The 26,433-nt window shown below is 39.9% G+C and overlaps 2 protein-coding genes across 2 annotated transcripts in view; one reads left to right on the top strand and one right to left on the bottom strand.

Annotated features, from left to right (window-relative positions):
* The window catches only part of LOC139447650 (cleavage and polyadenylation specificity factor subunit 5-like), a 49,803-nt gene extending 36,304 nt beyond the window's left edge, over positions 1–13,499 (bottom strand). Inside the window, exons 1-5 of the mRNA XM_071229077.1 lie at positions 13,372–13,499; positions 9,069–9,269; positions 7,643–7,706; positions 5,695–5,784; positions 2,969–3,044 (exon numbers count right to left, since the gene is read on the bottom strand). Of these exons, the coding sequence (XP_071085178.1) occupies positions 2,969–3,044; positions 5,695–5,784; positions 7,643–7,706; positions 9,069–9,269; positions 13,372–13,499 (559 nt within the window). The remainder of the gene's footprint in view (positions 1–2,968; positions 3,045–5,694; positions 5,785–7,642; positions 7,707–9,068; positions 9,270–13,371) is intronic.
* Positions 13,500–13,696: 197 nt separating this feature from the next.
* LOC139447637 (kelch-like protein 13) lies at positions 13,697–24,053 on the top strand. Its single transcript, XM_071229051.1, has 5 exons — positions 13,697–13,773; positions 18,188–19,308; positions 20,954–21,131; positions 21,977–22,191; positions 23,730–24,053. Exons 2-5 carry the CDS (start codon positions 18,193–18,195, stop codon positions 24,051–24,053), a joined length of 1,833 nt encoding a protein of 610 aa, XP_071085152.1. The 5' UTR covers positions 13,697–13,773; positions 18,188–18,192.
* The last annotated feature ends 2,380 nt before the right edge of the window (positions 24,054–26,433 follow it).

The following is a 26,433-nucleotide window of genomic DNA, read 5'->3' as shown; positions in this document are numbered from 1 at the left end:
AGTGAGTGAACACAGTTTTAGAACCGGTCAGCAATATTACAGCAATATTACAGCAGCCTGAAAGTCTGAGCCATGCAAACCAGTGTTATATTGCATAAGAGTGTGTGATGAAATAATGTGTGAAGTACTAAGAGTGTGTGATGAAATAATGTGTGAAGTACTACGAATGTGTGAAGTACTGAAAATGTGTGATGAAATAATGTGTGAAGTACTAAGAATGTGTGAAGAGATAAGAATGTGTGAAGTACTAAGAATGTGTGAAGAGATAAGAATGTGTGAAGTACTAAGAATGTGTGATGAAATTATGTGTGAAGTACTAAGAATGTGTGAAGTACTAAGAATGTGTGAAGAGATAAGAATGTGTGAAGTACTGAGAATGTGTGAAGTACTAAGAAAGTGTGAAGAGATAAGAATGCGTGAAGTACTAGGAATGTGTGAAGTAATAAGAATGTGTGAAGTAATAAGAATGTGTGAAGTACTAGGAATGTGTGAAGTACTAGGAATGTGTGAAGAGATAAGAATGTGTGAAGTACTAGGAATGTGTGAAGTACTAAGAATGTGTGAAGTAATAAGAATGTGTGAAGTACTAGGAATGTGTGAAGTACTAGGAATGTGTGAAGAGATAAGAATGTGTTAGGTATTAAGAATGTGTGAAGAACTAAGAATGTGTGAAGAGATAAGAATGTGTGAAGAGATAAGAATGTGTGAAGTACTATGAATGTGTGAAGTACTAAGAATGTGTGAGGTACTAAGAATGTGTGAAGTACTAAGAATGTGTGAAGAACTAAGAATGTGTGAAGAATTAAGAATGTGTGAAGAGATAAGAATGTGTGAAGTACTATGAATGTGTGAAGTACTAAGAATGTGTGAGGTACTAAGAATGTGTGAAGTACTATGAATGTGTGAAGTACTATGAATGTGTGAAGAGATAAGAATGTGTGAAATACTAAGAATGTGTGAAATACTAAGAATGTGTGAAGCACTAGGGATGTGTGAGGTACTAAGAATGTGTGAAGTACTATGAACGTGTGAAGTACTATGAATGTGTGAAGTACTAAGAATGTGTGAAGTACTAAGAATGTGTGAAGTACTATGAATGTGTGAAGTACTAAGAATGTGTGAAGTACTTAGAATGTGTGAAGTACTAAGAATGTGTGAAGTACTAGGAATGTGTGAAGTACTAAGAATGTGTGAAGTACTAAGAATGTGAGAAGAGATAAGAATGTGTGAAGTACCATGAATGTGTGAAGTACTAAGAATGTGTGAAGTACTAAGAATGAGTGAAGTACTAAGGTGTGACCATACAAGAATGTGTGAAGTACTAAGGTGTGACCATTGGGAATGTGTGAAGTACTAAGGTGTGACCATACAAGAATGTGTGAAGTACTAAGGTGTGACCATACAAGAATGTGTGAAGTACTAAGGTGTGACCATACAAGAATGTGTGAAGTACTAAGGTGTGACCATACAAGAATGTGTGAAGTACTAAGGTGTGACCATACAAGAATGTGAAGTCATAGCAATGTGTGCAGTACTAAGGTGTGACCACATATAAGAATGTGACAATATGTCAATCTGTCACAGAATAAGAGCTTGCTGCTGTGTTTAAGCCCTGTAGGCAGCCATGCTGATTAAGTAACTGATCAAAACATGCAAATGAAAACATATAAAAAAACAAGCAAAATGAAAGTATAAGGAACATTCCAGATCACTGAATAACAACAGACACTGAGACTAATGACGAACTCCTTTGATCACATTTATGTGTGAACTGGCCCCTTTATGCTAGTCCCAACTTGTGGAAGGTTATACATGTTGTAAGTGAATGTAGTTTTATCACAAAAATCCTCTCTTTTGTGCATCTTCCTGTTTAGATTACATGACATATTCCTGTATTTAGTTTTTATCAACTGTCGGTTCAACTTTCTCTTATTCCTTATGGAACGCCGCAGTGGTCTAGCTGTAGAGCGTCCGCCCGGAGAGCAGAAGGTTTGGGGTTCAATCCCCAGATGCTTCATACCAAAAGACGTTAAAAGATGGTACTTCTTGTTACCCTGTCTGGCGCTCGACATTAAGGGGCTAAATCTAGGACTGGTCGGCTCGGAGTCAGTATACTGTGTCTGAGTGGGTTATTCATGTTAAACTGCGACATGGTGTCTCTATTGGCTAGCACTATAACATCAGCATCAGTCCGCACTAGTACAAGCAGCCACACACACACGTACATGCACGTCGCTATATAAGTGCAATAATCTTAGATGCGACGTTAAAACCCCATTTCACCTCACCTCACATTCCTTACATCTCTATGGTAACAGGCCAAGAATAACATTTCTCTGATGTCAGACAGCAAAAGAGTGTGACCTAACGTAGTAGTTTTAAATCATCCTTCAGGTATCCATGGTAACAGATCCAAGAACAGCAGTGGATTCTCAATAATCTCATCAATACAAGAAAGAGGTTTTACAAGTCCATGATATATTTCCTTTTCTTCACGTAACCATAATAATAGGCCAAGAATTACATGCTGATTTTCAATCCATTCGCCAGTAAAAAAAGCAGTGAAGTGTCTCTGTGTGGTTGTCAGCAATGCCTTAGTAGCCATGGTATGGCAACTGCCAAAAATGACATGCTGCGTTTTCAATCATCTTGCCAATAGTATCAAAGGTTGTCATGTCTCGGTGTAGTTGCCGTCTATCCTGGCCATATCCATGGTATACGGCCAAAATTGACATCCTGAGATTCAGACAGCTGACCAATAGAAGGAAAGGGTGAGTTCAGTGTGAGTTATTCCGTCTAAGGAGGGTGTAAAACCTATTGTACATACCTTGGGCTGGCAGTTGCACCAAGCATAAGCTTTTGTGTTCTTTGGGTCTGGTTATATGAGGTGGCACAAAGGGATACTGCGAGATAAGAAAGCAAACTAAAGTCAAGCAACATGTGAAAGAAGAAACGACACCTGTCTTACCTTTCTCCGGTAATTGTACCAAGAATAACCATTTGCGTTCTTTTGGCTTAGTAACATGTGCGGGCACATACGGGTACTGTTAATGAACAAAGGTGTCAAGGCATTGGAAAAAACAAACAATGACATACTTCCATTACTTAAAAGGCATCAGTTTTGACAACTCTTACAATTACTCAAAATATACCTAAGTCATACAATCGAACAATAATACTGGAATGAAACAAGGGAGGGTAAGATATATGGATGAACGTCTTTATTACAATTAGGAGCGACGTTTCGGTGTAGGTTCTAACACCGTTATCAAGCAGGTGATGTGAAGAGTATGGTTCACAGGTATATGTACAGGTAGGAGGCAGAGTTGAGTAGATTGGAGAGGAGTGGAGTGTGTTTTGTACACAAAGGGTAAACATATTAGTGAGTGAGAGAGTATGGTTTTACGCCGCTTTCAGAAATACTCCAGCAATATGATGTCGGGGACACCAGAAGAAATGGACTACACATATTGTACCCATGTTGGGATTCGAACCCAGGCCTTCGGCGTGATGAGAGAACGCTTTAACCACTAGGCTTCCCACCCATCCTGGTGAACATCTTAACTGGGGAAGCCAGTAGTTTAAACAAGAGGATTATGACTGATTGGGGTCTTTGATGAGTTGATGTACTAGAATTGATCATGGTTGATTGATGGTTGGAGTCTTTGGATGTTGATGGCTTCTTGGAGTTTTTTGATTGAAATGAAATGTAGTACACTGCTGATGGTTCTAGTTTATGGCTGGATGGTGGTTTCCCTGTAGCTTTAAATGTGTTCTGAATGGTGTTACTTCTCTTGAAAACTACATCAATGTTGGCCTGTTTCTTTAAAAGTCTCTGGATTTTGTGGCTAACTGTTCCAAAGTAGGGGAGGCTGATCACAAAGGGTGCAGATTGTTGACTGGGAGATTTCTGGGTTTTCTCGGCAATATTCTGTATTGTCTGTTGTACTAGCTGTTCGGGGTAGTGGTGATCGAGCATAGTGATCAAGGCTATCACAAACCCGCTGCGTACCATCAACTCATCAAAGACCCCAATCTGTCATAATCCTCTTGTTTATAGTACTGGCATCACCGATTAAGATGTTTACCCTTGTGTGTACATAACAGGCTCCTCCACTCCAGTGTAACTACATCCCAATCTACTCAACTCTATAAACACTGCCTCATACCTGTAAAAAAACATACTACAGGTAACTGCCCACACTGCAAACAACTAGAAACCCCAGAACACGCACTCATCTACTGCACACACTACTTCACACATCGAACCGCATTACAAACCACCCTCAATCTAAACAAGGCTCTCACTCTAGGAGCAATACTAAACCCACAAAATAAACTAGAAAACTTCAAGGCCTTAGGCGTATTCTTAATCAAAACGGAACTAATAAAACGCATCTAAAAACACAATAACTTACCAAATCAAAATTACATAAACACAAAAACATCAACCATACCCAGCTCCCTTAGTTCTCCTCCCCTACCCCATCGGCATCTATTCCAAATCTCAAAATTCCCAAATTCTATATAAGCAACCCCTAAAGCCCCCTCTTGGGTTGCACAGACCACTTTCGCCCCTTTCGGAAACACATTAAATGGCCTGGCCGCGCCCGTGTGCGAAATACGCATCAGTCGGAAAGCGCACGTTAAATCTCCAAAGTAAGTAAGTATGTTATGCTTGTCAACCACACTGTGTTTGATAATGGTGTTAGAACCTGTACCGAAACGTTGCTCCTAATTGTAATAAAGAAGTTGTTCATCCATATATCTTATCCTTACTTAGTACTCCAACTTCTAATTGACTCTCAAAGAGGTTATGTTGGAATTATGCTTCATAAATGCAGTGTGCAAAATGCCTGCCTCTCTCCTTGCCTTATGCTCAGGCTTTTACTTTAGGGACTTGGTTTTTTAGATATTTGTACCAGTGATGGAAGTGAAATGTTAAAGAGTTACTTCCCTTTACCTACTGGCTTTCATAGAAGTTACTAAAATTAGTTAACATACCTGGCAGAATGATAAAAGACTCGCTCCCACTCTTTTATTTCTTTGCTTCCACAGTTGTGTAATTTGGGCTTATATTGGTAAAGCAAGTAATAAGAAACCCATCTCACTGCATCATAAACTGGCTTGTTGAAATTTAGCAAATCTGAGCAAGTCTAAATTAATCCCTGACAATACATCTGTGTTTAAAATTCCACTGACTACCCCACATGAGACATTCAGCCTGTACAGTAGGCCAGTCAAAGCCCCCTCACTGACCATACTTGAGTGTACACGTAGTTTGTACAAGTTTTGTCCAGCTGTCCTACTGACTTGTGTTACGAGACTTTAAAACTATTTCACACACTGCATAAATCCCTGCTTGACCTGGCATAAGATGTCCTACCAGTTCTACACTCTAAAATATTCTAAACATTCTAACAAAGATAAAGAAAGGTTCTTTTTTTCTATGCAGTAAACTTGGATCTCATACCATGTGTTGTATTCAACAAGTTCAAAGAATTAACTGTTATGTTCTTGTAAAATCCTATTGGGAAAACCAGGTTGTCTCCACAATATTTACAACTACAGTAATGCTACAGTAATGCTACAGTGGGCTACAGTATATACTACACTTTTACATTGCAATGTACCAAACACGGTTACTGTGTTCCAACAATTACACAACTACTTGAGCTGATCATAACGCTTCACCTGTGGGGGTTCGAAGTTCGGTCTCCACCAGTTGCCAATTGTGTCTTCAATTAACCAGTCCATAGGGGCTCCATCTTGTCTCCCCAGCGTCTGCAACAGAAAGTCACGTTGAAAGATTTGCAGCATATTTCATAACTATGTTGTTCAGACATCACAGTGTAATCACACAGGATTGGTGTATTACCTGATGCACAGCAATGAAATGCTGCTTCAATCAAGGACATTACGGTAAACGAAGGTTATAACAAACTCAAAGGGACCACTACTTTTAGTACGTAATTACCATAGTTCGTAATAAGCATATATACAGCATTTATACAACAAATTGTCGGGACTAAAATATAAGTTTGTTATATCGGTCAGTTTGTTTTAATCGTGTTCGTTTAAAACGAGAGATATCTGTAATAGCTTAATCCTTTTGGCAAAGATTACAAGTGGAAATCTGGATTTCAATTGGTAAGACATTGGATGTCGATTTATACAGTACATTGTCAGGTCCTATCAAAAGAGTTTCACATCAATGGCAGACAACCAATATTGAGATATGACACATTCACACTTTCACATGAAAGAGAGAGAGAGAGAGAGAGAGCGGGGACATCTGGGGGGGGGAAAGAGAGATATGTTGGGGGGACATGTTGGGGGGATATGTTGGGGGATATGTTGAGGGGATATGTGTGTGTGTGTGTGTGTGTGTGTGGGGGGGGGGACATTTTGAGAGGACATGTTGGGGGTGATATGTTGGGAGGGGGGACATGTTGAGAGGACATGTTGGGAGGATGTGTTGGGTGGACGTGTTGGGGGGGACATGTGGGGAGGACGTGTTGGGGGACATGCTAGGAGTGTATCTTGGGAGGATGTGTTGGGGGACATGCTAGGAGTGTATCTTGGGAGGATGTTTTGGGGGACATGTTGAAAGGGCATGTTAGTAGGACATGTTGGTGGACAGTTTAGGAGGATATGTTTGGAGGACATGTTGGGAGGAAATCGAGATATCTGGAGACGATATGCATTCTATCAAAGTAAGCTCAGATATTTGAGTTTAGTTTCTAGTGAATAACTGAAAGGCAACATGCTTCATGTCCATCATTCTAATGCAGCCAGGCATGGTATATCCATACCCGAGCAAAGGTATGGTTAAACCAAATTAACGTATCATACAGTGTTACCTCCCTTGATGTGACAGGGGAGGTAATGACAGCAACAAGGTTAAACTCACACTGACAGAGTCACCTCAAATACTTGTCCACATATAATTATCACACCATGTTGTGACAACAAAACAGACATAATCTTAGCCTATATCAGTGTCACTAAACTGGGATGGGATACCCGGAATACCGGAATACCGGAATACCAAGGGTTAACTGAGTTTAGCTGTACAGACTGTCACCATGCTTTTGCAGTAATCATATTTCTATGTCACGGAAAACAGATACATTTGAAGAATTGACTTTTAAGAGAGTTTGCTGGAGGATTTTAACCTTCAAAGAGTTTTATATCTTGGATGTGCCAGGATCAGATAATTCAACCTGATTATGATCCTTGGTTTGTCAGAACCATGCTCATGAGTTACACCAAAGTGGTAAACTTCTAATGTATGAAACACTGTTCAATGTGGTGTTCAAGCCAACACATTCCCTCACTCTCGTCTGTAGGATGTCCCCATCAAGAGTTAGTGCCTAAGTTGGGTTGAACGCTGCTTTCAACAGCATTCCAGTTATATCACAGCGTGTCAACTTGATGTTTGAGGAAAGCCTGAAGTGGTGCAGGTCTCAGACACTTACCACTTTGGTAAAAACCCTCACGCACGGGTATGGTGCTGACAAACCTAGAAACATAATTGGAGTGAACCAGGATCCGAACTCACAATCATAGGTTTCTGGCGTGCCCAAGGGACACAATTGTCCCCATGAGAAAAACTCAAACAGTCTGTGGTACTACTCACCTCTGTCAGTAAGCGCTTGAGACCATCGACCTGATCCTCCCCAGGGTTCAGCTCCCCTCCAGGTCTGGCAGGAAAGAGGACACAAGTCAGCACTTAATAAGATGTCCTGACAGACCACGGCATTGTCAGTGCCAACCTGATGATATTCTTAATTCTGAATTTTTGGAAAGTTTTGAAAGTAGTATTGACTATGTTTTGTACTGACCCAACTACACAGGTTAACACTACATTACCGAAACACAACAAAATGCTGAATTAATATGATCTATCAAAACAAGCCTCAAATAACCAGTGATGTACGTTGAAAACAAACGGATTAATATCAACCAACTCACATTGGCCAGGGCCAGAAGGCGCATTGAGAATTGTACTCAATAATTCAAATAGTGTATTGCAATACATATTGTATAATGACCCGATTGTTGTCATACGTATCGACACATGAGGTAAGCATTTCGTGTCACCCCGATCACTTAGTACAACCAGCACACTATCATAAACCATGCCTCCACTCTCTCAATCTTGTATTAAGGTTGTGTTTGACACTGATTGACATTCTACATACTACAGTAAATATTACTCAGAATGGCCAGTCACCGGCATTTTGTAGTCATGGATACAGAGGAGATAACAACATAAAATTTAATCACTTCCGCATTTCTGTCATTCAATCTCAAAGGGAAACATCATTTGTGAATGTATTTTTGAGTAGATCTTAGGTTAAATAACACACATAATAAACACATGATAAAGAAACTTGTATCGTATTCGATGTAATAAGCGCCCAGGGCGATCTCAAAATTAGACATAGGGGGCTCTTATAAGAATATTATTTTGGTGGAAAAAAAAGGGGGTGAAAGATAAATTTTGTGGTTTATGCTGACAGCCTGAAATGTTTATATACAAGAGATACATTTTTCAGAGTTTAATTGCCCATAATTAAGGGTGCATGTAACACACAAGTGTGTATTATACACAAATAAATAAGTGTTGTGTACATTGATGAATTGGAAGGGGTGCTAATTGGTATTCACTTGCCAATATATTAGCAAATATCATAGTGGGCGCTTATTACGTCGAATACAGTAATACTTTTACAATATTGAATCTTATATGTACAACTGAACATGGTAATGAGAGTGAATGGGGTTTTCTTGTAGTCAAATAGAATAAGTAATTATCAAGTATACCATTGTCAATCTTCAAGAAAACTAAAAATCACTGCAGCACAATCAAAATCTTTCCACAGAGATGTTACATCATCTATATCAAATGGACATCACAGGGTCCAGGAAAAGCTAAGTGCTAACAGGTAAGTGAAAGGTTTTCACATGTGTAGCGTTTCAACTTGGCATCTCCTATCTGTGCACTGCTTCTCTGAATAGACTGGCTATGTGTTAGTCTAATGTTATGTTCTCACACGTACAGTTTGAAGAAAGTGGTTCCGAGCTGTAGGAGTAGAACATGAGGGAGGCCATGTTCGTGTACAATGAGCACCCCTTCCACAGAGCGACGCATGCCAATCTTTTCAAACTCCTCCCTCATCCGCTGGAAGCGTGCGGGCACCGAGCTGTCCTTCTCATACAGAGGCTCCTTCGTTCCAAATGTGTAATTGTTGAGTGGATACCTGAAACAAACGACCATCATGTTGTACGAGACTACAACTAAAGACTCAAGATTCATCAGATCCAACTAAATGAATCAATAAATGATGTGTTTCATCCTGTATCGGACCCACTCAGTGGTCTAGTGGTAGATCGTCCGCATGGTGAGCGGAAGGTCCAGGGTTCGATCCCTGGTCACGTCATACCAAAAGACGTTAAAAGATGGTACTTGTTGTTACCCCGTCTGGCGCTCGACATTAAGGGGCTAAAACAAGGACCGGTCGGCTCAGAGTCAGTGTACTGTGTTTGAGTGGGGTATTCATGTTAAACTGCGGCATGGTATCTCAGTGGGCTAGCACTATAAATCGGCATTAATCAGGACTAGTACAAGCAGCCACACACACATGCATGCGCGTCGCTATATTTGTAATCTTGGACGCGTCGTTAAACACCATTTAACCTCACTTTATCCTGTATCAATAGGTATCATTTCATCAATTTGATCCCAAATTGTCTGCACTATGTACGCATCAAATGGTTTTACAACTTGTTCTGATCAACATTCTGACTCCATCAAATGTTTTGTTGTGTGTACTGAAAACATGAACATTTTGCTATGTCCATTCTTTGACCTATCAGTGTTAATTACCCACGGCCTCGCGTTTGCCCAGTGTCCATTACCTATTATCTATGATAACTTAAGTACTGGCTTCCTTACCATCAGCGCTAAATACTGTAAAGAGTTGCCTTCCATTGTCTTTTGCTAATCACCTATCAGCGCCAATCATCTGTTGGCTTCCTTTCCTAGTTTCTACCCTTTGTTATTTTCCACCTTTTGTTATCTTATTCATTTTGTTCTCCTTACATGTATATATACATGCTCTCTGCCTCATGGCATTCATTCACCTGATGAAGGAGTAAGCATATACCCCGAAACATTGTGTTCCTTATACCGGTAATAAAGAAGTGGACATCCATATATTCTCTTCCTTATGAACATGTTGGACTTATCTTTACAATCTGAGTTACCATTACATACATGCCCTCAGATTTGAATCAAATACTGATTACGTATAATTGACAGAAATCATCAACATGATTAATGTCATCTGAAGTGTAGCCAGTGATGTTTCCATTACGCTTAATAAATAATCCATACACCTTAAATATTTTTTTAAATAGCTTTAGTTGGGTTTAGTGTTGAATACTACTTTGAACATGATTTCTGTTTTAGTCCCTATATATTTGCAATGTGCACTTGAGGGGCCACAGGGTGCCCAGTAGTCTAAGTGAGTGTCACTGTCATGTTCAGTTATTGGCTATTGCTAACAATCTGTCAGCATGGTCAGTCAGTTCTCCCAAGAACTAAACACAGAATTTTAGTACTTTTCAAAAACATATATAGCAAGCATAGTTACTAAGAGTATCATATAAGCATTTGTAGATTGTTGTGTTAGTCTAGCTGTCTGTATACGTTAGCACTTAGCAGACAGCAAATATATATATTTCTTATTCATTACCAGTTACATAAAGGGACAGTACATCAATGGCTCTGTGTGTTTTTAAATCATGCATGAAATACCTTTCGAGTGTGAGTGAGTTACAAAATACCAATTGCCAGCTTGATTAGACTAGAAGCCAGTGTGTATCAAAGCCTAGGTTACAATGTTATTATAAATGTGCCTTGGTTGTTATAATCCGATCACTCTCTTCTGTCACGATCAACCTCTGTCACATTGTCATATCTCACATAGTCCATTCATGTGGTTTTCATCTGATTCATTTTGGATGCGTCTATGTGTCCTGTCCCTTGATTATGCATATTTAATGCATTGGTTTTTTTTATAAAACACATGCAAACAAGCAAAATTGAGTTACTTGAACCTAAATACTTCAGAAATAACACATCAAAACTTCTTACAACTGGTAAGTGGCCAAACTGTAGTCTTGCCTCTAGGCAACATGTCAAATCACTACCGTCGAAACATGAAGTGAACGGGTTACCGGTGTGTTATTACCTCAAGTTGTGTATGTGTATAGATAGCCGAGAGCCACGTTGTAGTCCTACAGTCAAGACATGGCCTTACATCATGGCCGAGAACACCACCCTCATAAATCCTATTCAGAGTGTGGTGGCCGATTACATTCATATTTTTCTGAGAATTTTTACAACTACAGTAAACTATGTTTATAACAAACAGGCTTATAACGAACTAGCGGATATAGCGAAGTGTTTTTTAGGTCCCTGTCATATGCTGTCTATATGCTGTTTATATGCTTATAACGAACTACGGTTATAACGAACTAAAATTTGTGGTCCCTTTGAGTTTGCTATAACTGTAGTTTACTGTATTTCCCTTGGGTTTGTGACTGAAAGGTTACCTATTTTAAGCATACTCGAATCACTAATGTCAAAAGTGTTTGTCAAACAACAAACAATGTGGTATATTTTTCCATCTTCCTGCTTGATAATGATCACAACATCTAACTCTGAATAAAGTACACCACTGATAGTATTTCTTTGAACTGATCAGGTTCTAGATTGGAATTACCTTTGATAAGTATACTTGTGTTTTATTAGATATTATATGCACATTTCTTGGTTAATATCTGTCAGCTCCGGCTTTACCATGTTTACAAGTTCGATAGCCTGTGCTTAGAAGTAGTGAACATGTTATTCTCTAGCATAAAAATGCCAAGATTGTAATAGCTGTCAACACTTTGGACAACGTAAAAGATTATCATCTTAAAGCCAGTGATTACACCTGATATTAAGATTGAAAATACTAAACCAAATGAATCCGTCTTTTCTTTGCATGCTTTCTATACATGTTCCTTCTAATATAGTCAGTTGGCCACAAGCAGAAAAGAGGCTTAGTTTAGATTTTCGTTCCCACATTTTCCTGTATACCTTAAACCTTTTGCATTAGATAAAGGAGGTATCTGTACACAATTTTCATTGGGTAGTAAGCTTGCAAGCATGTGCATGAATTTTCTGGGGGTCAAAATTGCATAAATTGAAAGAAAAATACATAATTTGACAAAATTGGCTGTAACAATGGTAACATTTTTATTGAGTAATTACACTATCCAACTTATGTCTTTGATTACAGGAAATGTGTTCGGTTATTTGAACTTGGCAAACATTTTGTTTCATTTAACTGTTATTCTAATTCTTAGTGGAAACATTGATAAAAATAATGTTTTTTTACTTCATTAGCAGATTGTGTGAGTAGGTAATTCCACTGAGAATTTGTTTGTCGACAGAAGTACAGTATCATCGGTATGTATACAAATTAAGTTAAAGTGCATCCTGCAAGAGCAAGAAACATGTTTCCCGCTAGCAGAAACTACTTCATTCAGCTTGTAGAAAACCCATGCAGAAACAGACTACAGAAATCTAGTGCATGTGCACACCATGTCAACATGTCACCTGGCTATCATGGAAACATGAAGTTAACGGGTTACTGGTGTGTTATTATCTCAAATACGTGTATCGATAGGGACATTATTTGGGAGTAGAGCGATATCAACTTTTCAGTCACAAACCCATTGGAAATATTTTTTAAATCTCAGAAAAATACAAGGGTAATCGGCCACCACACTCTGAATAGGATTTATAATGGTGGTGTTCTCAGCCGTGATGTAGAGTCATGTCTTGACTGTTGGACCACATCACGGCTCTCGGCTACACCATTGCACTTCAGAATGCTGTTTTTAGCTTGCATATATATATATAGATCATTATATTGCCAAGTTTGTATACCAATGATATTATACATAAAGCATGCCCCAGATATTACACAGTTAAATGTGAAAAAATAATTGTCTTCAGAAGCCAACTTTTTTTCTAATCACAGGTTCGCGCCGTTTAAATTTTCAGATCGTACTCAAGTCATATCAAAGAACCCTTATAGATTACGGGCAAGATTCAAATCAGGACCAAAAAAATGTCCACGCATAGAACAACTGCAAAAGCAGTCATTATTATGATATCCTACGCTGGTCGTATAAACAGTCACGCATCTCTTTGTCGGAAAGTTGTGCCGGCTACATGGTCTGTTTAGGGGTGGTAAACAGAAGGTTTATTTCAGATGCATTTGGATAGTCAGTAACACAACTTACAGATTAATCGTTCTTTCAAGTGTCATTGCAACTGATCCTGCATACTTTGACCCGAAAGAAGGGCCAGTGCTGCCCGCAGGCTGTCCGGTTTTCCTCGGCCAACCCGAAACTCTACCATGTGTCGCCATTTTGTCTTCGCTTAAACGTTTCGTATTAAAAAAATATCTAACATATGCTAAAACCTTTTCAGGTTATTAACATGTTGTATGTAAATTAAATATATTAGAAGTGTAATATGACGTTAATGAAATTGCGAAGGAAACAAGCAAATACTTCGATAAAAACGTTAACTTTGTATGGGAGGATTTCCAAAGGGAGATAAATCAGCAGGTGCCCGTGGGAAGTTCAAAATTCCGCAACGTTTGTTTAGGGTTTTTATAATCCTTTCTTCTGTCCCATCATGTAAGATTTCATTAAGTTGTTTCACATGTTCTTGCACATATCAATTACTACATTATTTCGATTATGCTCGAGGCCGTTAGAACACTGGGCTATTGTTTATTGGATCATGAAGTTTGAAATCATTCAAACGGGTTATAGCCAAAACGGCACAGAGAGAAAATGGAATCGATTGGCGAAAATGGCACCTAATTTGTTTTTTTACCTTGGTACTGAAATAAATGATATTAAACTCACATGGTCACTTGCAAACACAAATAATTGGGAAATTTTAATATGATTTAGCATTATTTAGCCAAATCGGTTTATGGTCAGCTCTGCATACAGTCCGTTTGACTCCAAATGAGAACGATGAATTGCAAAATAACTCGAAATCCAGAAAAGTGTTTGAAACATCAATACGGTACTTGACCATGAATATACCCTGTACCCAACAAAATCTGAATTTTGTTTTTTTTATTTTAAGACCCATGACGTATGAAGTTCTTTAAGAAACTATCATGTAATTTTGTATAGAAATGTGTACATGACACGTAGGGGGAACAAACCACGGAAGGCACAGCGCAAGCACACATGCACTGCACGTTCTGGGGTAGGGGAAATGACAAAGCGTTAGAGGCGCCGTCTCATGATAATTTCAGTCGCAATCTGACTTGTTCATGCCATAGATCTCGTCGTCGGAACTGCTGGTGCCTGAACTGACTGCCACTATTATAGGTTGGACTTTTGCTGGCCGTAGTCCATCTCGTGACCAATAACGTGGCTCTATCTCGTCAACGACTGTGGCCACACAACGCCTCTATGTTTCTACTGTTACCCGACCAAGGGATTCCTTTACGAGTTGTTCAACGTCTCGTAATTAGAACGTTGTGTTCGATCGTCCAACGTCACCCTTGACGATGCCCCATACCAACTCAATTGGTTTCTGGTCGCAGTGATAAGGTGGCAGTCGTAAGACAGCGTGACCCTGACCCTTGATGTAACTGTCAACTTTATACACGGGGTCAGGTTTCATAGTTTTGATGATTTCATAGAGCTGTGGTTTCGTCGCTCGAGAAGGAAAGGTAATGTTCCTCCGTTGCAGCCAAGTAACCATGTCTCCTTTACAGTTATTAGAGGTTGGAGTCTTGCTTTCTGGATCCTGCACACTATGATACGGTGCATTGTCCATGACAATGAGAGACTTGGTAGGCAAAGCAGGGACTAATTTATCTTTCACCCACTCCAGAAATACATTGCCGTTCATTTCTGTGTGGTAGTCCCTGTTGTCTTTGGCCTTGGCTCTAAAGACGAGGTCACAGTCTGGGTGAAAACCCTGACTAGTAGAACCAGCATGGAGAACTATGAGTCTTTCACCCTTTCCCATTGGTAACTTTCTACCAGACTCCTTACAGTCACCACTGGATACCCACTGACTGCTGGCTGTGTGTGACGCATTTACTCATGTCTCATCTAAGAAGACGGGCTCATATCCTTCTTCACATTTCTGCTTGATGGTACGAAGGTAATGATTTCGGAGACGAACAATGTCAGACCGTTCACACAACACATCCCTATTTTCTCCAGTTATCTTTTTGTATTTGTAACCAAATGTATGCAACAGCTGCCATAGTTTGTACTTTGTAACACGTAAATCATGGTCAGTTTCAAGGTTTCTTTCTTCAAAATTATTAGGGACAGGTACTTATTTTCTGGGTGCAGTTTAACAATTGCACGTCTGACTTGATCCCTCTGAAAACTGTCTAATTTATCAACCTTGCATGGTTTTGACATGTTCCCTACCTCCTTGGCCTGACTACTTGTATCTCGTCGACTAACAACATTTTTAAGTTTCTGAGGGGACATACCAAGAGCTTTTGAAGCTCATTTCAAGAATTTATTAATTGCATAAAAAGGCTTTGCTCTTTCTGCTTCACTTCTAAAGAAATCATACACATTCAACATCAACTGTTTAACATCTGCTGAGTAGCGCAACTTGTCATTGAATGAACACGGTCACTGTGTAGCACATGCAGACCGTGCTTGCGCTGTTCCTTCCACGGTTTGTCCCCCTACGTGTCATGTACACATTTCTATACAAAATTACATGATAGTTTCTTAAAGAACTTCATCCGTCATGGGTCTTAAATTAAACAGAATTCAGATTTTGTTGGGTACAGGGTATTCATGCAGTGTCATGGTCAAGTACCGTATTGATGTTTCATACACTTTCCTGGATTTCGAGTTATTTTGCAATTCATCGTTCTCATTTGGAGTCAAACGGACTGTAATACATACTAGTAACTATTCCCATTTACCATTTTCCACCATATGTTTACAAAACATTCTCCTCTCACAATACCTAGCAAAAATACTCCCCATGGCAGCCATATGTCATTTCTCCCATGATGTCACTACCCTTGGTCTCATGACGTCACTACTTTTACTCCCCAGCTGCGATATAACTGGAATACTGTTAAGGGCGGCGTTTAACCCAACTCACTCACTCACTCACTTTTACTCCCCAACCGTCAAGTCATCCTAACAACACAACGCGTCCGGCGGTTAGCGATTTCACCTCCTACTTAATCTTTTTCACTAACTCTACCAATATATAGACATACAGGTAAATAAAAAAATACCGTAAATAAATCAATAGGTAAGTATAAAGCAGATGTTATTATAACAAAGATGCTGCTAATGTGTTTAAAGTTTTAGATGGTATGGTGTATCGGGTCCAGTTAAATGGTCCGATTCCACGACCATCTGGCGACTACATCAGTCTCCCTACTGACGGGTACTCGCTGGCATGCAAAGGGCGTAATGAAGTGGGGGGAATTCCGCAAGGCAGTGGATACACTTGTTGCCCGCCATCCCCAGCTGAAGTGTCTGGTTATCCATCCTGGATCAAACGATCTGTGTACAAAGGGGACAAAAGAACTTTATGACAACATGTATCTGGACATAACATACGGTCAGCTTAAACTCCCAAATACCAAATTGGTATGGTCAGACATGTTGCCTCGAAAAACCTGGCAAGGGGCCAGCCATGTTAAAAGAATTGAACTGAAAAGAAAATCGCTTAATAGGCGGATTGCGGGAGTGATCAGGGAAGAGGGGGGGTCTAAGATGTACCCACCCTCAGATCAAACATGACGCTCCCCTTTATACTCCTCAGGGAATCCATTTAAACCAGGCAGGCATGGCCCATTTTAAAACAAATGTATGCAGGACATTGTTTAGTTATGAGTATAGGTACAGTTTGGGTAAGTATGTAACTTCACTTTGGGGGAGGCGCATAATTTTTCCTTTCCTTCCCAGTCCCTTACCCACCCCCTGCCTTCCACATCAAAATTTCCTCCAAATATAATATGTGTGGATGTCAGCGGTGTGCAAAATGTATTTATACATTTTGCACACCGTTGACATCCACACGTTATATCATATTTGGAGGAATAACGGACTGTTTGGCATGGTGCAGTCGGTGTCTTTGGTGTAACACCATGCTGGTGTGTGTACGATACTCTGGCTGACTGCTAACTACAGCGGGAGCCCAAATTCTTCTGCCTGCTGTATCTGTAGGGGGAGTGACAGTATCTTTGCTGTGGGTCCTGTCTGCCAAGCACAGTGGAGGGACAACTTGACCTGCGACAGGGTCTGTATGCGATTTCTAGTCCGCGGTAGGACCTTGCTTATCGCCCCCGCCTACATCATCCACACTCTGCCCATTATTTCCCACAAATATCATTGTTTGTTAATCTTTCCTTCTAATTTGTCTGAATATAATCACCTTAAAACAGGTTTACATTAGAAATTAGCCTCTTCTATTTACTCCCCAACTCTTGACTGGGAGGAGCAACTAAACTTATTGTGAAAACATCACATGCTTTAAAGTTTTAAGTACCTTTACTCAATGTCAAGCTGAAACTGTACTTAGGACAATATTCATCTGTGAACACCTGTGAATAACTCTGGAAGACAAGACAATTACAATGTAAATAAGCATATATTCTACATCATAACATAGTAAAGCATGTAAATAAAGCATATATACTACGACATAAATATAGGTGCCGTTTTCGCCAAATGAGGTGTTTTCACCCGAGAAATCTGTGACATTTTGTTGAGGTACCGTTTTAGCCTGAACCCATTCAAACACTACTGATCCACAAACTAACGTTTCATTGGGTAAGGTGAATAGTCACTGTCAAAACATGTAGTCAAAAAGATAAGTAAATAGAGCAGATTCCTTTGGATTAATGAAAGAAATAAAGCAAACAAATAGAAACTAATGTTATTTATGCTTTATATTTATACTTTTTAATGTGGACAATACTGCAGTAGTATGACATTAGTGTGGACTAGTTCTTTCAGATGTTTGCCTTAGTCAATGCCGTGGTTATTGTATGTAAATTTTCATCAGAACTTCTGTTTATAGACAACATGGATGCGGGAGACTCAGTTAATGACGAAACAGACGAGAGATGGACATGTATATGTACAGATGGGACAAGGATTGAGATCAGTCTACAACAATTTGTACAACACTCAGGCTACTTCGCCGCGATGATAAGAAGTGATGTACAAGAACACCTGACAAAGGAAATCAGCCTGGAATTGCTTTCAGTGCAAACAATGACCGAGATCCAGAAGCTGTTGGATATATTGTCCTGTCGACTGTTTGAAATGGAGGCAGAGCTGCAGGTGTTTGAAATATTCTCACAGCTTTCAGACCTGTCAGAAATGGACATGTTATTGACAGCTATTGACTACCTGGACATGCACAAGCTGAGGAAGCTTTGTGACAAGTTCTTTTGTTCACTGCATGAGTCCAGTATGGACAATCTATCCTATCTCCTACATCTATGCACTAACTTCACTCTAAAACAATTAGAAAAGAAAATTCTGTCATATTTGCTTAAAAATGTTTGTAGTATCCTTAATTCAGAAACATTCAAAATGTTGCCATTTCCTCTACTGAAATGCGTTTTAGAAAGTAATAAGGCAAATGTTTCCTCCGAGTGGGACCTAGTTACAGTCTTGGATGAATGGGCTATGAGTCATTGTCAAAATGAGTCTGATGAAAAAAATATATTTGAATTAGGGAAATGCATCAGAATTTTATCTTTAACAGATTGTAAAAATTATGAGAAGCGGCTTGCAGAAATAAGAAATAAATGTCTAAAAAATCAAATTAAAACAGCTATATGTGAAATTGATGATGATCAAGAGAAGTATATTTTAAGTCATCCGTTGCACAACCAGAAGAGGAGAGGTCAGAGTATTCTCCTAGCCATGAGAGTCCCCTTTGGGAATAAGCTTGACAGAGCATGTTCATTTTCTAAAGACTTCAGTATTGAGAATAATGAGGATATTGTGTTCAACGAGAGTCATCAGTTGTCAACGTCCATCCCGTGTGAAGCTCTGCGAGAGTTTTGTGTGTGTACACTTGGACAGTATGTGTATGTAGCTGGTGGTCAGCGAAAATACTCTCTGGCTGGTCAGTTTGCGGTCAGTGATATGTACCGCCTGGATTTGGACAACCTGCAGTGGACGACGGTAACTACCTCTCATATGATATCTATGCAGATTCAAAGAACTTTGGGGTTCTAAGAACCCTGCTTATCATGCATCGTTATGGGGATTCAGCAGCAGAATAATGGCCCTATTGTCCAAATAACAGACCATGTAAATTCCTTATTTTCCCATTTTCGTCAAATCATGTTTGCAGTGAGTGTTGCCCTATGCTTCTTTCATCACTGTTACAGCTAAATGATTGCAGCCTGAAAAATAATCAGGTCCATGCTCATGTGTGGTGGACTGCATGAGCAACGCTCCATGCTGTATCGGAACTGTGATTGGACACCCTGAAAATCAGTGGCACACTGGTGGCTGGGGACCCATGAAGCAACCCAAACATGCCGTAAAAGGCGACTATGCTTGTCATAAGAGGCGACTAACAGGATAGGGTGGTCAGGCTCACTGACTTGGTTGTAGCATGTCATCGATCCCATTTGTGTGGATCGATGCTCATGATATCAATCACTGGATTGTCTGGTCCAGATTTGATTATTTACAAACCGCCGTCATATAGCTGGACTATTGCTGAGTGCGGCGTAAAACAACCAACCAACCAACCAACTAACCGGTGGCTGGGAACGAGCAATGATCCAGGCATGGCACTGTGACCCTCAATCTGCCATTGTCCAACATTGTTACATCCCAGCCTCATTTCAATCAGCCACTTTGACAAGCGTGGGGTACATGGACCCTATTCTACCCCGGAATCCCCTCGAGTGTAAAAACAAGTTTTTGTCATGAAATGATTGAAAAATGACAACATTAAACCTTTCATTTCTATCTAACACCTTGTGCACTCTGTGTGACTACAGAGCTCCAGATAAGCTTTTGGTGTTGTGGGTATTTTACGCATGCATTTTAAAATCATTGGGTATCAGTAATTCTATCTGGGTATTCAAATTTCTGTTACCCACTAGTTTTTACACATGTGGGTATTTAAGTTAAATATTTAAAAACACTATTCATCCAGTCTCTGCAAACTGGTGTCGTGTGGGTTCGAGAGCTTTGTAGGACTCAAAATTACCATGATACTTCCACAAGAAAGTGTGATGGCAAATGATCATGATGTAACTGTCATAGTGGAGTTTGGCAGGGTTGACGGAATGCCCGTTTATAATTTCAAAATAAGTTGATGATTTGCGAATCGAATACGCAGGGTTACTTCACAATATTTTGATGATACGCACAAATTTTATTTTTGTAGCGTATCTGTAATGTTCGTTGCGTATTTGATACGCTTGGATTTTATTTTACTGCATATTTCTGCATTTCTGATGCATATTTTACACAGATACGCAGCTTATCTGGAGCTCTGGACTATCATGTATTTGTGGGGAGATAGTGTAGCCAAGTGGTTAAGCGTTCACTCGTCACGCCCATGGGTACAATGTGTGAAGCCCATTTTTGGTGTCCCCACAGGAATATTGCTAAAAGATGCGTAAAGCCATACTCACTCACTCATGTACATGTTGTTTGTCAAGTAACAAATCTTCAAGAAAGATACTTTCATTCACCATGACTGCCCTAGAAATAACGACCTGATTGTGTGTTAATGTTTAGCATGCATGATGAATGTAGTAAACATGGAGAAACAATGCTGAAATTGCTATTGTTTGGTGTCCAGGTAAAGCCGATGTTGGTGAGGAGGTGTTTGTTTCACATGGAGACTATCTCTAAGCAGCTGTATGCTGTCGGGGGCATCAACATTGATGGGGAACTGTCCTCCGTGGAGAAATATGACCCGGTGACCGACCTGTGGACCCCTGTACAGAGTCTGGACTATAAAATACATGAACATGCAGGTACAGTGAACAAAGTCGGTATTCCCTCCAAACATTATCTGAGACACAGCTTCACTATGAACATATGAAGTTATTGCTAGGCCACAATCAATTAGTTATTAGATTTTCATATACATGTATATGTTTCGTAAATATGACCATTTCATCAAGTAAAGAAAGAAGGGAATTCATCATGTTCATGGAGTGATTTTTCTTCATTAGTAGATTGGGTACTCGGGTCCGGTGGGTACTGAGTAGGACCCGGGTACCCACAGGACTACACAGACCCATGGTTAGTCACGTGATATATTGTTTAATGAGACAAAATCACTACTCTAACTCCTTGGTTACCAACAAATCGCTAATGTTCGGATATCTTTCTGAATATATACACATTCCTTTTGACTGTTATGTTTTGAGTAAAGATACAGCTTCAGTCGACTTCAGTGTATGGATGACCTGATCGTTTTATTCGTGTATCTAAATATTTTTTGTACGGGGTACAGTAAACCAATTCCAAATCTGAATTAATAATAATTATGATGAGGTGAAACAAATGATGTCATTATAATGCACATTGGAAGTCACATTTCCAATGTTCTTCCTAGTTTATTCTGCTGTACAGCCCATTTGAGTGTACATTTTGGTTGTCCAACCTGTGCAGATACCAATCCCATATGTATATCTGTGAGGTTTGAATTGATTTTCTTGCTTTTTTGCAGTGGAGTAGCCTTGTGGTTAAAGTGTTTGCTCATCTGGTTTTCAATTACCAACAGTGGAACAGTGTGTGACACCCAGTGATATTCAGCATGATGTTGTTGGAGTATTGATTTAATTGTTGTAAAACCTCACTCCTCCCATTTCAGGTTGTGGCCATGGCAAGTTGATGTACATCTGTGGAGGCCATGACGGGATAAGTCATGTAGACACACTGTGTCGGTATGATGGGACAAGTGATACATGGTCACGGTGTGCCCCGATGTTGACAACTAGATCATGTCACTCTGTGATTCGCCTCAATGACAGACTGTATGTGATTGGTGGCAGCAAGATAAAGAGGTTCAAAGTGTATGGAATACAGGTATGGTGCAGTACCTGGTAATAACATGCTTGTCCTATGTCAAAGCCTATATATGTATCTCCCCCTAACCAGCATGGGGGGGTAGGTCATGTAGGTCATCATCTGGTCTGCCTGTCCCTCCGTATTTCGTTTCAGGAGTATAACTTGAAAACTGTGAATGATATTTCATCCAAACTTGGTACATGTATTGACCAGGGGCTGTAGTACGTGGTGCCTTTTGCTATTGTAGGCGCCAGGGTAATTTGTCATCTTCTGATGACTCTTCCTTATCAAGGATTCATTTTCTTGTAGACATTAAATCCTGAAGTAGTGTGAGCTTGGTGAGATGTGCCTCTACCCTGATTTTATCAAAATAGATGATGGGTGACAGGGTAATCCCTCATGTTCCTGAGGCTAGGGCGTTAACTGGCTATAAATGTCCAGTTTCCACCCTTGCCGAACTACGATGGAATTTCATGGCTCAATTTATTTGTAACGCCATTAATGGCTGTTTCAAGTTATGTCCCTTCTGTGTCCCTCCTATTGACCAATCAGATTCCACCTCTCATATCCCTTGCATTTGCTTCAAACAATCAATCAAAGTCTATATTGTGATAAAACAGATCTTACTTCGCGAAGTTCTTCAAGTCAGTTGACCATTTGTTTAAAAACATGCAAAATTTAGGGAAATTTCTGTTGACACATAGTTGGTGACACGCATGCTTTGCAAATCTGCACGGCAGTTTACGAACCAGATGTCGGTTTTGTTACGCAATTTTGATTGGACTATGCAGCAGTAGAAACTAACATATTTAGCTCACTAGTCCTTATGATATATAGCAAAACCATTAAAAATGGTAAATTTCTACTAGTCCTTATGATACCTTAATTATTGGGCATTTAGGCAAGGACTACAGGACTAGTGCTAATTTCGGACTCGTTAGTCCAGCCAAAATATAGCTCCATAATTCCAGCCTAGTCCAGCAAGGGTGAAAGCTGGGCTTTTATAGTCAGTTAACTCCCTTGCCTCGGGAAGATGGGTAATCCAATGGATAGACCTTTGCTCAATACAAGACCTGCGTTGGAATCCCAACAGGGAAATTCTGAGCTAGAATAGGTCCCAAGTAACCTATGCTGATTATATCAATGGAATGTCTATCCGAGGCTATTATTTACTTGCTGCCGCCATACAGCTGGAATATTGCTGAACACCAAGTTAAGACTACAAACACATACACCCTTTCTTACTCTGTATAGATGCAAAAAAGATTCAAGGTAATATGCTTCCATGTGGTGTAACACTACATCTAACACCTATAGGGCATATTGAGGTTCTCCCTTAAGCTAGAAGTCTTAAGCTGTGTCTACAACAAAGTTAGACCTACATTCCATGGTTACAAAGAGGAGCCAATGTGATCAGTGTGTCCTAGCCTTCATCCAGCCTACCTAATGACTGAACATTGCTGATTGTTGACAGTCATAATTTTGAAATAATGTTTGTTATCATTAAACACGTAAAGAAATATGTTTCCTGATTTCACCATTTCTATTCCTCACAGACCATTGAGTGTTATAGCACCACAACAGACCAGTGGAGTGAGGTGCGAGCGGAGTTTCCCAGTGTGTACGCGGCATGTCTGAGTATATACTCCCGCCCCCGATCCAGTCAACTATTGGTGCTGGGGGGGTACAGCTACAAGCGTCGCGCCTACACCCTCGAGATGCACAGCTTCTGTGAACGAACGTGCACATGGGCGAAAGTGCCCATCTCATTCAACAGCAGACGGAAAGACCAGAGAGAGGCTATCATTCTTGAGGTCAAGGTCAACAAGCATTTGGCAGATCAACTTGTGAAAAACAAAAGATCATGTACATTGAAATAAAAGACGAAAAATGTCATTGTTTTTGTGTTTTAGTTTACTGCATATGTTATTTCCGTTTTTGTTGAAAAATGAAGATAACTTCTGAAGTACAGTTCAGCATGTTCACATGGCAATGGTTGAAGCATTTTGATTTGTTTTATATTATGTGATCAAATTGGGGTAAGAGATATCTCTTGGAATTAAACATATATGGAGAACAGCAATATGATGGTGTTCATCAGTGAGATTATGGCTCACACAAGCACATTCAATCCTCAATCCTCTAAAAGGCTAGTTTAAGACAAATGTATTTTCAAATGAAGTACCGCCAATGCCTTTTGGGGTTTTCCTTGAATGGTTGTCACGTGAGGCCATACAATTTTGCTGTACAGAGTTGCCTCCCTTAGGTGTGCCAGAAACCTAAGATCATGACTTCAAATCCTGGTTCTCCTTGATTGTTTATGGGTTTGTCGGCATCATAACAGTACTCTTCAATGTAGAGAGAAGTGATGGGGTAGCCAAGTGGTTAAAGCGTTTGCTCATCACACCTACCATCGGGGTTCAATTCCCCAAATGGGTACAGTGTGTGAGCCCATTGTGGTGTTCCCGGCGTGGATATTGCTAAATGCAGCATGAAACAACACTTACTCTTCAAATTCATGAAAGGTTAGACGCCACCATGGTACAGCATCCTGGATATCCAATGTATTACGTCTCCATTCTGTTATGATACATACCTGCAAATTAGATTAGCTAAAAACATAATGTCATTTACATCTAAACGGTCATCAAGACTGCTTTCCTTGATGAAACGAACTAAGTCATATTCCTGAAAGTTAATCCTACCCCTGCCCAGTCTTGAGATTTAAGACAGAAATTGCTAAAACTTAATCCTTCGTCTCGCTTTGTAAATGTGACTTAAGTAAAATCTTAAAACCTAAGACAGCAAACGTAAAATAAATTTTATATAAGCATACTCCAAGACTTAAAAACAACTTATGTTCTTTTATGAATACTCCCCGGGTAGAGTAGGTCTGCAGCAACCCATGCTTGTCATATAAGACAACTAAAGGGTTCGGATGGTCAGGCTCGATCACGTGGTTGATGCAACGTCATCGTATCTCAAATGCGTAGATCGATTAGTCAGCTAATGTTATGAGACTGTGTGTAACATGGAAATCAAACGAGCCCTTTTCTGTGCATGAAACCGTGCGTTACAGCAGATTGACACGATGTGTTGATCGGATACCACAAGGCTATAGCACATGTCACACAAGATGCCGAGCAAGAAACAATGCTGTTTGTACAATGTAGGCTGAGTACTTGCTGGTTTCCAACCCTGAAGATCCGGGGTAGAATAGGTCTTCAGCAACAAATGCTTGCCGTAAAAGGCGACTATGCTTGTTGTAAGAGGCGACTATTAGGATTGGGTGGTCAGGCTCGTTGACTTGGTTAATGCATGTCATTGTATCCCAATTGCTTGGATTGATGCTCATGACGTCAATCACTGGACTGTGTTGCCCAGACTCGATTATTTACAAACCGCCGTCATATAGCTGGAATATTGCTGAGGGCAATGTTAAACAACAAATAAACAACAAACTATCATGTTTTACTTTCTGCACTGACATAAATGAGTTCCATTATCTTGTATTGACTACACCTATGTTGAAATGCTTTCTCCTCTTGGGTATAACTGTTAATGGGTTCACGAAATGAACTTAAGGTTCAGTTGCTTTTATGAAACCAGCTCTCGGTATCACTCATGAGTGTAATCTGATCCGATCGTGGTCAATATCTTTTGAAAACAGTCCCAAACGTAGCTATGGTAGCTAATGGGCCCTGGGTATTTATCACCATAGAATGGATATATTATACGATGGATAATCGACCACGGGGTGGCTGATGAGAGACTGGATTCATATTTGGAAATCGCTTTGGTAAGGTAAATCTGAGAAGACGTACTACTGCCAATATTTGATAATGAAACAAATCGATTTATCCGAGCGGTGTGTGTGTTTGTCTGTCACTGGAGGAAGGACATTCTGCAGTATTTTCCAAAAACCTGCCATTCAGCATTCTCCGACTCGCCATTAACAAATATGACTAAATGCCAAAGTAGATATAATTCACTGGTGCGCTTTAAAACAAAAATGCTAGCACGGATTTCGGGACACAATTTGCGTTTGTTAGCCAAAGTGAAGTCAATAAACATGACCCCAAACTATGTATTTTTTTATACGTCAACATGATTAGTATGCTTTGTGGGGATTGCGCCCGCGTCATAACTGCTTCTTTGGCCCCCGTCTTATTGTGCTCCAGGGTTTCGGCCCTCCTTGTCTTTGATACGTCCGATAGTCCATGAGCCAGATCAGATATTGGTACCACGTGGGGTGGCAAG

The sequence above is a fragment of the Haliotis cracherodii genome, unplaced genomic scaffold, assembly GCF_022045235.1.
Source record: "Haliotis cracherodii isolate W230 unplaced genomic scaffold, xgHalCrac1.p SCAF_10, whole genome shotgun sequence".
Lineage (NCBI taxonomy): Eukaryota > Metazoa > Mollusca > Gastropoda > Lepetellida > Haliotidae > Haliotis > Haliotis cracherodii.
This window is presented reverse-complemented; position numbering and strand designations above follow the sequence as displayed.

Coding starts and splice junctions, on each gene's coding strand:
- LOC139447637 (XM_071229051.1), top strand. CDS start 18,193: ATGGATGCGGGAGACTCAGTTAATGACGAAACAGACGAGAGATGGACA. Junction 19,309..20,953: donor ACAACCTGCAGTGGACGACG/GTAACTACCTCT, acceptor TTTGGTGTCCAG/GTAAAGCCGATGTTGGTGAG. Junction 22,192..23,729: donor TCAAAGTGTATGGAATACAG/GTATGGTGCAGT, acceptor TATTCCTCACAG/ACCATTGAGTGTTATAGCAC.